The sequence below is a fragment of the Leptinotarsa decemlineata genome, unplaced genomic scaffold (genome assembly GCF_025532065.1).
Source record: "Leptinotarsa decemlineata unplaced genomic scaffold, Ldec_3_MD MMD2_tig00000199_RagTag_RagTag, whole genome shotgun sequence".
Classification (NCBI taxonomy): Eukaryota; Metazoa; Arthropoda; class Insecta; order Coleoptera; family Chrysomelidae; genus Leptinotarsa; species Leptinotarsa decemlineata.
The window spans coordinates 11,611,590-11,627,094 of NW_027412544.1; the positions used below are offsets into that span (position 1 = coordinate 11,611,590).

General features: G+C 37.6%; 1 protein-coding gene across 2 annotated transcripts in view; it reads right to left on the reverse strand.

Annotated features, from left to right (window-relative positions):
• Positions 1-9,552: 9,552 nt before the first annotated feature.
• The window catches only part of LOC111506599 (uncharacterized), a 47,751-nt gene continuing 41,798 nt past the window's right edge, over positions 9,553-15,505 (reverse strand). The window contains exons 3-4 of one of the 2 annotated variants that reach the window (XM_074172939.1): positions 15,056-15,323; positions 9,553-10,115 (exon numbers count right to left, since the gene is read on the reverse strand). In XM_074172939.1, coding sequence (XP_074029040.1) covers positions 9,890-10,115; positions 15,056-15,323 — 494 coding nt within the window. In that variant the 3' untranslated portion in view covers positions 9,553-9,889. Of the gene's footprint in view, positions 10,116-14,920; positions 15,324-15,505 lie in introns of both variants that reach the window. The other variant, XM_074172938.1, reaches the window with a different exon arrangement.

Sequence of the window (15,505 nt, forward strand, 5' to 3'; positions counted from 1 at the left end):
TTTTCAGGGTTATCAAATCAATTTATATTATATTAGACAATGGAAGTCCGAACTGATGAAATACGCTAACTTCAAAATTCAACACTGAAAACTATAGGAGTTGTTAAACTCATAAATTCAAGGGTGGAGACCTACATAAATCGACTTTCTCGTTTAGGGTTAGGTATATATTTCTTGTCTTCAATTGATTTGTTAATTTCCATATCTCCCAACAAATTCATTTTTTCCCTTTTATTAAATATGTGTAGGATTTCAAGGTTATCTTTACTTAACTTGTTTTTTGATTCTTGAAGATGCAACTACCTGTTGTTCAACTACTTGTCCTTCCATGTTACCTGAAAACTTCCAAGTATTTCAGTTTTATACTTGAGAATGAGGTTAAACCCGAAATCGGTCGTATAAATAAAATTAACTAGTGGTAATTAGACATAAAGTGTTTCATCCATTTCATTAAAATTTGTCTCTACTATATTATTAAAATGGATCAAACGAATTACCTTGAGGAGGTTGGTTCAATCTGAATTATATGAACATTTCACTTCTCCGATATATAGAACACTGTAGTATATTCTTGTCCCACGATCATGTTTTACATATAAAATGTAACAGAAAATTCATGAAAATATACAAAGTGAAGAAAAATTATGTGGTACATGGATTCGGAACGTTAATTTTGAGCGCAGTATAGGCATGTATGCTTGGAATGTTCCATACAAATCATTTTTTTTAAGATGTGACAGAAAAATCTTGTTTTGCGATTTCGGCAAAAGACACATCTTTGATATGTTCCTTGTAGTGGATCTGCTTGCTCAACCAAACTCTGTCCACTAAACTTCGCAGCTTTCAGCCTTACATCTCTTGATATACCTTTGTCAATAGCTCTTTTCTTTAGCTGTTCCGCAACTAAGCTCATTCCTAGTTGTTTCAGGTATTTTCTCCTCCCTGTTTTTGTGATAACCATATCCTTATTGTTGGTCCTATATATGATGAACGAATTTATTGCACTGACGTTGAGCGAGGAATAAAATATTGTCATTGGCCATCTCCTGGTATTTCTTGATACATCGTATGGTGCCACCATTTGATCCACACAATCTACCCCCGCTTTTGTCGCATTATACTGGGTGATCATTTCTGGCTTATTTTTATCTCCAGTACTTTCGTCGATTTTATCGTCATGATGCATAGTAGACAAGTAATAAGATACTAAAGTCATGTCTTTAGTGAAAGCAAACATACTAGTTTCAGCAGGTCTTCGCACTGTTAGAAATTCTGGTGGAATTTCCACTTTATTCTTGCGTAAAGTTCCCAGAAGAGCCAATTTATGATCAGTCAATAGTGATTGTGCTAAGGGGATAGAGGTAAACAAATTATCCATCGTGATGCTTTTTTTGCTATCATGGATAGCTATCATAGAATGCTATCTTGATGTCATTCTGACAAAATCAAGAGATTTATGGCTCACTTGGTATGGTCCAACTGGTTGGGTTCCTGTATACACTTCCATGTTGAACGTATAATACATCCTAGCATCTACAAGCGAATATATTGTTATTCCATATCTTGCAGGTTTATTAGGTATGTACATTCGGAAGGCACATCGGCCACGGAAGGCTAATAGCATTTCATCAATCGTGACGTAGGGTAAACGTTACAGTCGTTGGCCTCCCCCACAGTGATTGGCCACTTGGAATAAAATATCCAATAATAAGGAATCTAATTTATCAACCATTCTATTTACGTTTTACTCTATCAGCCCCAAGTTTCACCTTCACTTTATAAAAGTGACAACACTGTCAACAGTCGCTGGATGTAAAGAGAACCTGCTCATCGATAGATGTGTAACACAGGACTCGATACAATATAAGCGTAACCTCTCTATGGCCTGGATTGATTACCGTAAGGCATTTGATACAATTTCGCATGAGCTTATCTTGCATTTGCTCAGATGCCTTGCGGTACCCGACAACATAGTGAGATGCATTGAACAACTGATACCACTTTGGCGAACTCGCTTCACCATAACATCTGGTCAAGGAAAAGTCCAAACAGGGTGGGTCACTTTCAGAAGGGGTGTATTTCAGGGTGATTCCCTCAGTCCCCTTCTATTCTGCATCTCACTATTGCCATTATCCGTTGCGCTCAGAAACACACTGTGGCACCCCTGGAAACCGGAGGCACAAGGTCACCCATCTGTTTTATATGGATGATCTTAAACTTTATGCCTCTGGAGAGAAGGATCTCCATCAGTCCTTGAGGGTGGTGGAAAAGTACACGCATGCTATCGGTATGAAATTCGGGATAGACAAATGAGCAATGGTTCATCTCAAAAGAGGACGATGCGGGGACTACGGAGAGGATGTGCAGCTCGTAGATGGAAGCATCCTACACCATCTGGATGCCGGAGAGACGTATACTTACCTCGGGGTGGAACAGCGTCACTCACAAGAGGTAACCGCAGTGAAAAACTCTCTCCGCGGCAAGTATCAGCACAAACTTCGACAGATCTGGTCATCAGAGCTGTCGGGGAAGAACAAAGTTGCTGCAACAAATATGCTTGCCGTTCCAATCTTACTCTACTCGTTTGGAGTAGTGAAGTGGACTCGGGAGGAGCTGTATCAACTCGACGTAAGGACCCGAAAAATGATGCATCTCTATAGGAGTTTGCATCCCAAATCGTCCGTTCCACGGTTGTACTTCCCCCGACAACAGGGAGGTCGTGGACTTTTGAGTTTGGAGTGTCTACATGACAGAATGGTACTGGATACAGCCTGTAAAGTCGTCAGGAGTTCGGATCCCCTTCTCTGCATGGTCCGTGACCATGAGAGAGCAGAAATTGGAGCATTTCTCCTTAGGGCAGCTGCTCGAGCAGCTGATGAACTCGGTATAATTTTCGACTCTGAACGAGGTGACTACAACTCTGTCACCGAGTTGGAACCCGTTCAGCAAAAAGCTCAGATAAAAGCCGCAGAGATCACCTTACTTCTGCGGAGACACAGGGATGAGCCAATGCATGGGGTCTTCTTCAATAATATTGAAGACCTTGGCATATCAAAGCGCCTGACGTTCGCTTTTCTCAGGTCGAGTGGGCTGAAGTCGGAAACTGAGGGGTTCATCATGGCTTGCCAGGATGGTGTCTTCAACACCTTAGTCTACCGCAGTCGCGTGATGGGTATAGAGGTTCCTGACACAAGGTGCAGGGCCTGCCGCGAGGCGCCCGAGACCCTAATGAACTTGCTATCAGCATGTCCAGCATATGCGGTCTCGGCCTATATCCATCGACATAACGCGGCCCTAAGAGTGCTATATTACCATCTACGGCACTCTTACGGTATTGACGAGACACCGGTGTTGGCCTACGCTCCGGGGATATTGAATCCGTTGTGGGGAACGAGAAGTGCCGAATTTATTGGAACTATTCGTTATCCACCCTCAGGCTCATACAAGCCTGATGTAGTCCTTCTCGACCACCAGACCAAAACGATATTTGTCGTGGTTTTCAGCTCCTGGCGAGACGAATATCGTCAGAAAAGAGGAGGAAAAACGGATAAAATATCGAGATTTTCTCTTCGAACTCCGCAGACTCTATCCAGATCACTCTGTCAAGATGGTCGTTCTGATTGTTGGAGTCCTTGGTGGAATGATGTCTTCTCTCCTCTCGAATCTCAAAATCATACCGGCTTGCCGCAATGAGCTCATCTTGCATGAGCTCATCTTGCATTTGCTCAGATGCCTTGCGGTACCCGACAACATAGTAAGATGCATTGCACAACTGACACCACTTTGGCGAACTCGCTTCACCATAACACCTAGTCAAGCAAGAGTTCAAACAGGGTGGGTCACTTTCAGAAGGGGTGTATTTCAGGGTGATTCCCTCAGCCCTCTTCTATTCTGCATCTAACTATTGCCATTATCCGTTGCGCTCAAAAAGACTCGAGGGTATAACTGTGGCACCCCCCGGAAACCGGAGGCACAAGGTCACTCATCTGTTTTATATGGATGATCTTAAACTTTATGCCTCTGGAGAGAAGGATCTCCATCAGTCCTTGAGGGTGGTGGAAGAGTACACGCATGCTATCGGTATGAAATTCGAGATAGACAAATGTGCAATGGTTCATCTCAAAAGAGGACGATGCGAGGACTACAAAAATATTTCAGGTTAACATTCAAACTCACCATTTCGTTTCTGTTTCATTTATACCTAGATAGATTCGAAAAAAATCTAAATGTGGGTGCGTTATATCGTACTTGTTTCACCGTCATGAGTTGATACGAAATGTTCTCAGAACCTGTATATTATATTAAACTGGTGCTGAAAGCAGGAGAGGGGAGTATAATTATGTTGTCGTGATTCCGTGCAACGATTTCCTCTGTTAATTAAAATTTGCAGATTTGCGGGAATTGGAACTTAGAATTCTGTTCTACTGCAGATGTAAAGAGTCTTGATGAGATCCGTTTGTATGTGAAATGGATTTCCATTGTTAGCGTGATAATTTCTCAGGGGTACGTGTGCATCTGAACAAAAAAACAATAATTTCGTATACACGAAAGAAGATAATAATTTCCAAATTGGTGAAGATATATATGAAAAGCGGGATAATTGAAAGTTTTTGGCTTTCTACTACTCCATCTTGATACAAAAAAAGAAGGATGAGGGAGTCATGCAAAGAAGTAACTTTCAGACACAAACTGAAAAAAGTCCTTCTGAAACAGCTACTTTCATATGAACATTGGATTATACGAAAGAAAAAACTCTTTCGAAACAAATACTTCTATATGAACACTGAATTATACAGAAGATACCTTTCTCTACTCAGTTTGTATTTCAAACATTCGTTGTGGAATAAAAATCAGATATCATTCACATACGTTCTACTTTAAATGAATGGTAACAAATTGCACTCACATAAAACACTGCCATCCTCTGTTATACACCGATGTTTCCCTTAAAACACTTGCCCTAAGGCTCTTCAGTACCAAATTGGATAACATTATAGAAAATACACACACTTCATTCATGAATTACGATTTTTTAATGTCACGGAATAAGCTTGATCTGCTTATGTCATCGATGACATCGTAATGACATTCATTCATCTATTTGATTTAATCCCAGCCAAGAGGAATCTTATTTGAATTGAGGGGGTTATATTTTTTAGAAGTGATTAATTTTTGGGAAAGAAAGTTTTTGGCTTTCTACTACTCCATCTTGATACAAAAAAAGAAGGATGAGGGAGTCTTCCAAAGAAAGGAAGGACGTAACTCTATACATGGATGAGTAGATCATGCAAAGAAGTAACTTTCAGACACAAACTGGAATAAAGTCCTCCTGAAACAGCTACTTTCATATATATATATATATATATATATATATATATATATATATATATATATATATATATATATATATATATATATATATATATATTTCCACTTTATTGAAAATGAAAATATCATCAGATGTCTTGGAGATTTATGAAATACTGAAATTAAATGGGGAATACATTTTTTATCGCAAGTCCGTTACATGTTCATTTCACATAATGAAAATTGAAATGAAGATGTAGGGACCACCTAATTGACGAAAACCAATGTCTTATCATGTGTTGAATCATTATTATCCCGCAATAGTAATGAAGATATCCCTCTAGTGAATGGATGGAACATTCAAGAAAACATTCTACAGGAAAGTTTCGAATTCATAGATACATACGTGTAAGAAAATGAATATATTGAAATGAAATCTGGAAATATCCATCTCTCCCAATTACCTGTACCGTATGTTCTGGTAAATGCCTGTCGAAACACAAATACTTCCCGGGCTGTTATCACGCTGGATCTTGAATTATATCCAACAGGATATAGGAATCACACGTTGAAAGGTAACGACTTCGTTAATCCTTAGCTCGTACAAGTTTCGACTTCTGAGGGATTTTTTTTATACAGACATTTATGCAAGAGATTAGTACCGCAGATGTCTTCAGACAGGTTTTGATATCTGTTAGAGTATTGATACATGGGATGTTTCTTCCCTCGAGATGAAGCTGTTACTAGTTAGACGAAGGTTTCATACATGTATGTTGAAATCAAGCGAGTCCCAGGTACTTTGCCGTAGGTGATCTACTCGCACTATTTCAACATGCCCCTGCACCTGCATGAACGACAAACATCTGCGAGACTTAAACTTTGTAAGGTATCTTGCATACGTGTCTGTCGAATATAATTCAATAGCCAGCGTTGTGTTACCCGAAGAAGTATTTGTTTTTTGGCAGCTATTTACCGGAACCTACGGTGTAGGTAGTTAGAAGAAATCAATATTTCGAGATGTTATTTCTGAAAATGTATTTTCTTAAACGTATGTTTTTCTTCTCGATACAGTCTTCAGACAAATTTCATAACATCACAGCCTTTTCTTTTATCATGCAGTATTTTGTATTCATCAAATGCTATTTCTTTCGAAGTGTGGCTTACGTTTCACTCAGTCAACTGAAACCATATTCAACATACAGTACCTAATCATGAGCTAAAGCGACTTGAGCTTATATTTTCCATCCAATGGATACGTATATATAATAATAATATTTCAATATTAAAATTCTACAAGAAGGATTTGAGGCTTTATATCTTCTATTGATTATCTGCGAGCGCTTTCGACAGTTGGTAGTACTGTCATCATCTGGCACTCCTCAAACTGGTTATCCTGTTGTCTGTCTCTTTATACGGTCGGAGCGTCTTAACTCAGGTATTTCAGGTACTTTAGGTAAATTTGCCTGTATTTGTTCTGCATCAGGTACTCTTCTTCGTGTTAGATCTTCTCTAGGAATGTGTATGGTTTTGTTTAATAATAATAATAATGTGTCTTTATTCTGTCAATCTACGATACATATAGTTTTTTTACATTTGGAACATTAATGATCCTAGGGCTCACGTCAAAGGCGAAGTTCAAATCAATAATTCAAAATTACTGATTTGTTCTATCACTCAACCTCACACAAGCTTAACATTATGGAATATGCCTATAATACAGAATTTGAAAAAAAAAATTAACAATAATAGGGACTCTTAACAACTTCTGATCAACAAGATCTGAAATGTATTATTTGGTTTATTGCTTACACAAAACATTCTTATAGTAGTACTTAAAACTAATCGCTTTCATTTTTTTAATTTCGTTTGGAATACCGTTGTACACGTAGCCAATTTGGTAACTGAAGGGCCGTTTAAAGAATTCATGATGGTGAATTGGTGGTGTTAAAATACCTTTAAATCGAATATTAATTGTATGAACATCGGTTCTAAATGAAATTTTTTCATATAAGTAAATCGGAATCTTCGTTATGATTATTCTGTGAAATAAGCACGCTGCATGAAACCACCTACGCTTTGCCATATTTAACCAACCCGTTTCAACCAATTAATTGAAAATACTTTCTCGCCTTCGAATCCCATGAATGAGATGTAAACATGAATTCTGAATGTTTTGGATTTTTTGCTCATATGCTTTCGTTAAGCATGGACCGTACACTGAATCAGCAAAATTCAGGGTGGACAAAACTAAACCATCACATATTTTTGTTGCTTTTGTAAGAAAATTTCTATTTCCATAAAAACTTAAGAGTTCCATAAGCCTTTTGAATAAGTTTTTTCACGTGTGTTTCGAATCTTAAATTACTTTCGAGGATGAGTCCCAGACTTTTCGCTTGATCTACAATGGACAGGTCCTTGTCAAGTATTTTTATTTTTATTTTGTCTTCAATCTTCTCCCTGACATTTTTTGGCCCAAATATCGAAACATTTCACTTTTTTGGGTTGTTAACTAGACGATCAGTTGCAGTTTCAACAAAATTATTGATGTCTTTATTAACTTGTGCACAAGCTTTATCAACGTCTTCAGGTTTAAAAGAGATATAGATCTGTGTGTCGTCCGCATATAAATGAGAAGAACAATGTCCAAGGGAGTTAACGAGCTGGCTGGTATGAAAAGAAAAGAGTAGTGGACCTAGGATTGAACCTTGTGGCACTCCCGACTTCAATTCTAGAAAATTCGACTTATTGGCTGCTACTGTCACACTCTGATATCTTCTTCTCAAATAATTATTGAAGAATTCAACACTATCTGCAGATATTCCTATATGATGTATAGAAGAAGAAGGAGAAGTCTCAGGGCTGTACATAAACCTCAATCTGAAGCTGAGAGAATATTATCGACTATATGTAGCAAGGCGGTAGTGCAAATATGTCCTCTTCTATATCCAGATTGTGTCGGCGGTAAAATTGATTTTTCATTCAGGTAATTCGTGAGCCGATGATAACCGGGTATTTATTTTTTCATATGCAGACCGTAATAATGCTCCATCAATCCCTGAAAAGGAAAAAAGGAATTAGTAGTGTTGTGGAAAATTGTTTATGTTTAATACCTACCTATTTTCAAGATGCCATATAATCTCACTCAAACCAACATGTAGACCACAAAAAACTTTCATGAATGATGTCTGACACAGATTAAATTACTAGTAGGATTTCTGTAAATCGAATGAGACGATTTCACATGATGCGTATAAGTGTTTCTATTAAAAAAATTGTATTATATATCGTTACGTTTACTCACCTGTTGCTGAAGAGTATAATCACATCAGGAAATAATCAGATGCCAACCTCCAAATTCCAATCAGCTGTTATTCTCTCTGCGTGGCATTAGCTGGGTTAGTTGTTGTTTTTTCATGCCCCCATTTTTTGAGTGTTCTGTCCACGAATTTCCCCCTTTTGATTTATATCATACACACTCGATAACATATATATTTCTGTATTTATATCCTGCACCCGGAATTCACGCAGGCAGCTATAGCTGCCTACGTGGTGATGTTAGATGACATCTGGGAATGCTAGGTCTTCTAATTGATTCCACAAATGTGCGGTTAGCTCCTGTTGGTGACACCGTGCATAGGTATATATTGTGATGTTTTTCATTTTTGGTAACCAGTTGTTGTTCATCTTTGCAATTGGCTGCACCGCGCTGATGAGGCCAATAGCCAGAAACACGTGTCCACAGTTGTCGGTTGATTGGTCAAACCACCAACACTGACATAAAAACTTGGCAAGTTGACTTGGGTGACACACCAATAGGTGGTTCCACTTATGTTTCACTTTCGTTTACGCAGCTATTTTTATCAAGTACTTTTCTGATTTTTCACATTTTATCTTCAATCGAGGACCGCCTGCCCGGTACTGACGATGCCCAATAGGCTGAAACAGCTGTCTACCGGTGGCTCTTAAGTTGAAATGAATATGGGAATGATCAGAAAGTATTTATCTATTGATCTTTTATATATATATATATATATATATATATATATATATATATATATATATGATGTCCGCCACAGTAGAAGAGGAAACTTGAGGAATAAAACATGTAGACCACGGCTAATGAACCTAGAAACATAGGTCACTGGCATAACCGTTGTTTTGATATTTCAGGAGTAGATAAAGGAAACAGGAAGATTAAAAGACAAACCCAATAGGGAACCGGGAAAAGACAAAAATGAAAACTGATGATTTTCATGAATATATTGAATAGCTTCTAAGATATTTGTGAATGACTATGATTGAGTTTATTGTTATTCATTCATTTATCATTATCAGTCATATTCAATTCTTCAAAAAATTACCGTCTCGTCAGTGCCTTATATATTCAGGAGAATATAAGCAGTTACTACATTGCTAAACTATAAGTTTGAGATTCCACTATAATAACAATGGAATTGTATATTTTGTTTCATGAAGAATACTTGAAATGGTAGTTACATCTTCAATGAGCATAAAAAAAAAACTCCTGGTGAACGAAGAAATTGGGATAATTCATTACTTCCAGTGAGTAGGTAGACTCTTTTCAGATATCTTTTTTTCTAACAGGAGTAACTGCAGCTCCAAATCTTGCCAAAAATTCTGTATTACGAGTATAGGAACAACAACAAGCCGTTGGAATTTGAAAACTATCCGGATACACTGAGCCGGATCCATCTAATGCTAATAATCTTCTGTAAATGTACTTCTGCTTGCACGATGTAGTATATCCCGCAGGAAGGTCTACAAGAATGTCACATGGTTTATCTGGTCTGAAAAAAAAAACGTATAAAGTAAGTGACGTGAATTTTCAATACTTTCAACATAAAATTTGTCTGAATACATATTCAACTGCGATCTCAAAATAAGGAAACGATGGAGGGTCATATGCATCTGAATATAAAATATTGGAGTTATAGAATTCAATACTATTTGCAGGTCACGTGGGCAATCTCATTATTTGCTACTCTCCCCTCCCTCCCTCTCCTTGGTCTCCAATTTAGTGCAATGCAGACCGTATTGCCGCTAAGTTAGTGTTTTCCATATGTTGCATATATCTTCACTAGTTTTGCAGAATACATCGTTTTTCAACATGAACGAAGCTTTTTTGAACTTGTTTCTCCCTATAGATGATTTAATGATGGATCCTATTGATAAAGTTGTTCTATATGCTAGGTCTTCGTCTTCAGATAGCTTTCTTCTTATGATGATCATACAGAGGAAGGGATGTTGACGTTTCATCTTCCATTCTCAGGCCGATAAGTCTGATGTTGTACTCGACGACCATCAAAGTAGGATAATATTCGTCATGGAGTTCAAGGCTTCATGTGAGATGGATATCATTCGAAAAGAGATGGAGAAATTGATGAAATATCGATACTTTGTCTTCGAACGCTGCAGACTCTGTTCAGATAATTGGCTGTTCTTATTATCGGAGACCCTACTCCCAAATCTCGAAATAATGCTGGCTCGCCACACTAAGAAAGGAACGTTAGCCAAAGAAATACAGAAGACACATTCCTGGTCCGCCAGGATAATGTCTTCAACATCTCCGTCTAGCGTAGTTGCGTGATGGGTACAGTGGGTCTACTGTGAAGCCCCTGTGATTTCAAAGAACTTGTGAATCCGTTCTTCGAATAATGAGAGCGCCAGGCGTTGCGTCGAGATCAAATATACATGGTAGAGGTGGATAAGCTGCATGCTTTAAATTTTCAGGAAGAGTCTTGTCGCTTTTACAGTTTTCTTTCTTTTGGTAGACCACGCAGTTGCTCCGTGAAAAGTACTATGAAGCACCATTGACGATACCTAAAATGAGACCGAAATAACCCCGATACGTCCCAAATAACCCTAATGAGAGCAATTTTCATTCATCCTCTGGCAAGCATCATTTAATCCCTAAAATAATTCGAATTTCCAATATCATTTATACTATTCAACTACTTAATCCTCAACTCTTCGAATTCATGAAATGTTCCTCAGTGTTTACCATTTTATAGCAATTATCAGATCGTATATTCGCCTTCATGAGTATTTTTCATTTCATCGCTACTACTAAGCACAAGAATTTTTATGAATATAATAATTTTTTTAATCGAGACTTTTTTTATGGAATGACAAAACGTAACTAATTAGACTGGATTATACAAACTCCTGCGTGGTCTCTAGTGGCCTCTATTAAAATGAATTTTTTTCTTGGAAACAGTTTATTTCTTGATGACTCTCAACCTGATCCGTTGGGAAAAGTTTCAGGACTCGAGAATATCACCGAAGCAAAGAAAGGTAGCTGAATTTTCAAATTATCTTCTTTGTAACAATTTTATTAATGATATCGTTTAGTTATTACTTTTGGTTAACAAAATTACACTATTATCCGTTTCATCTTTGTAAAGATCGTTATGTCTTATGCTTATGGATCTGCCTGTTCTAGCATTTATCACCGTTATTTCATTCTCAACGAGAAATTCATTTATTCATTTAACGGCAAAGCCAATTTACAAAAACACATTCAATAAAGTGTGAAGAACTACAAAGTATTTTTGAATGCTCGTGTCTAATGACTACATTACAATTTACCATTTTACAAAACATTTAGCGAACCGTGAAATACAAATAATTAATTGATTTTTCAAGACCTGAAGTGACACATTGAACAGATCTAAATACTTGTGATATTGATTCCCCAGCTCCAGAATACGAAGAATCAGGCTGTTCAAAGCATAATTATTTAAAATTAGATACAAAATATATTCCGTCATTTGTTTATTTAGTTTGCTCCATCTTGTATTTTCCTATAACCATTTGCTTAGTATAACGAAAAATTTTCTTGAACTTTAAAATATATACCTGAATGATGTCAATGAATCAATATTTGAGTTGTATACATTAAGATTGAAAATACTTGTGGATAACTTAAACAAGCGAGTCATGAGAATAGGTCGGTCCAAATAAATCAATTAGAATTCAAGTTCAACAACAAAATGTGAAAATACCAAACTTTTGAAGATATTGTGACAGTAATTCAGTAATTCATCATGTGAAACGTTTCATCAGTTAAATTCTACAATTACTTTTTTTTAATCAATCTGTTTACCTTCGAAGATGAGAAGTACTTGACAATAAAATTTTAACTGCAGAAACGAATCTGCCTCGAATTTTTCAAAAAATGTGTAACTTTTTGTACTTTTCGAACAAATAGTGGGCCCCTTACGTGTTAAGCCAACCTGCAGCTTTGTTGTATATTCTTGGTGGGTTCAAAAACCGTTTCGATATTGTGTTTCCCCAAGGGAAACACAATATGTCTGTGTCCCTAGGGATATAAGCTATAAGACCACTTGAACGTTCAACACCCAAGCAGCCGATAGCATTCCTAGATGTACTAATCGAACGATTGTTCTAGACTAACCCACAAAATGAATCGAAAACCCACGCACATGGATAAGTACCTGCATGTACTATCGAACTATCATCCTAGTCCAAAGGGAGGAGTCATCTCCACTCTAACGGAACGAGCTCAAAGAATATGTGGACTAGAACATTCAGAGGAGATCGAATGGAAACAGTGTACCCGATATCAAAAAACAATCAAACTGAAGAGTTATACGGCACAAAACGGAAAGAAAGCTCAGATGGTTGCACGCGCGTATCTATCTTATATCATTAGGGTCACAGACAAATTTGGAAAACTCTTGGGGAAACACAATATTGAAACGGTTTTCAAACCTACCAAGAAGATACAGCAAAGCCTCAGGTCGGCTCAAGACAAAAGGGACCCGCTATCAGCAGCAGGGGTGCATCCCATACCGTGCACATGTGTGAAGGTATACATCGAAACCACCAAAAGATCCTTGGTAACAAGACTGAATGAAGGAGCATGGAAGAAACTGCTGATTGAACCAAATAGACAAATCATCACTCGGTACGGTAAACCAGAGGATTCTGTTCCAAAACCAGGGATACCACAGCCGACTGGTACGGGAGGCAATAGAAATTCAGGTAGAAAACGGTCAACGAAAGTTATTAAAAATTTACTGAATCCAGGTACAGGTAGCATTACACCAGACTACCTGAATCAAACACGCTTTAGGTAATTTACCCAAGCCAGGAAAACTATCTGAGGAGTCAACATAAATACGTTACCTAATATCCACGGCCTTCAAACCTGGAAAATAGTTACACTAAAAACACCGGCGCGAAAGCCTTAACCATTTTGTCAAACTGTGTAAAACTCAAGCAATGCTCAACTGAATCTGCAGCTACAGGATTATATTTTCATTTTTGTCGAAAGTGTATCAACAAAAATAAGATTTTAGAAGTTGACACCGATATTAGAAGTATACTTTTCTGGCATCAAAATAGATATTCTAGTGAGAATGGAACAATTCGTGGACACAACACATCAAAAAAGGGGAAAACCGGGGACACGTCAGAGCAGTACAGTCAAGTGCAAAGATGGGCAACTCAAGATCTATTAACTGAGACCACACATGTGCGGCTGGCTCCTGCTGATAGCACCGAGCATTTGTATTCCTTTCTTTTGGTAATCAAGTGTTGCCATCCTTACACTTGGCTACACCATACTGATGATGGGCCAAAAGCCCGAAATACGTGTCTATGCTTTGCATGCCACTTTTTTGAGTGCTATGTCCGATTAATAACTTCTGTATCTATATCAAGACACTCAATAACGTTAAAAGGTAAGACCTCGTTAGTCCTCAGGTCGCACAAGTTTCGACTCCTGAAGATTGTCGTTAACAATGTAAAAATAAGAAGAAAATGCCAAGGGTGTCACCCGTTTATTTTCGCAGATTCAAACTGAGGACCCTCCAGTTCCTTTTGGATTTCCTCCTTGAAGACGAATCACTTGGCGATTGAAACATGTGTCGATGTGTTAATATTAACGGTTTGACGTTGGGATAAAACTCCACTAATATTCCTTCTCGAAGTACTAGTTTTCCACCAGATGTCACAAATATGTTTATAATGCACAAGAAAACATGAAAACTACTGCAACATCAGATCCAACGAAGAAAAATACCAAAACTTGAATGAAACAATTACTTTCAATTCTTCGTGAACCGTTGGCTACTCCATTCAAACCAATATTTGGTTAAAACTTCGAAAAACCGGTTTTTTATCCCCTGGCATTTCACATTTTTTGTGGAGTGCGTAGGATGTTTTGCCTGCCGAACTTTCTACAATATTCAACTGTCAGTAGGCAACTGAAAATTAATTTCATTTGATGGATAGTACATGGTGTCCCTGAACAGTCATGCTCATTTTGTTATAACGCTAAACTAGCCATTACAAGCAGTGAAATACTATTTTGATAACGCAGAGAAAAGTAGATGAATTTTCTATCATAGTTATGAATTTAAACCTCAAATTTGGAAAATATGATATGCTTCAACATTGGGATCATGTATCAATTCATGAGAAGTTGAACATAGTCTTTTATCTGAAAACCAATGCTGTCGTCAATGAAGTGCCTTACAAATTTGAATCTAGTTTGGATCACCCAGTACAAAATTTGAAAATATTTTTCCTAAGACACCATCACCAATAAAAAAAAGGTACTCACTTTCTACAAGTCTCTACCAGAACGCCTTGTACCAACCCATCTTCTTCTTTCTGATTTATGATAAATTTCCACTTATTATTTTTATTCTTTCCAATTTGTGGATAAATCGTTGATACAATAGAAGCGCAAAAGTACCTTGATTGATCACCTCCAACCCTATTCGCGATTTCAACGGGAGCTTCATCTTTCCCAAAGAAATCTTTATAGATGGGGTTCTTCTTCAACGTTTCTTTCAGGTGGCGATAAGGATAGGACTCGACATTTTCGCAAAAAGTTTTTCCATTCGCACATTTTGGAGGACCTCTTGGACTGTTCACTTCTGGGGGTGGATCATCGAAAAGAAGCGCAAATAAATCAGGAAATATTATATCCTGCTCCGAATAGTCTAAGGAAGGATATCCCCCTGAAAATTACAAACCTATAACATTGTGTCAAATCTTATGTTAGGAGATCGACTCCGTGTTTGTAGTTGATTCACGAGTACGAACTGACAACGGAGAAAAAAAGGCCACGAGGAGACAAGTGAGATTAGAGAGTGTTGGACGGTCGATCGAGCAGAATACGTGTGATATATTTTGTTTGTGG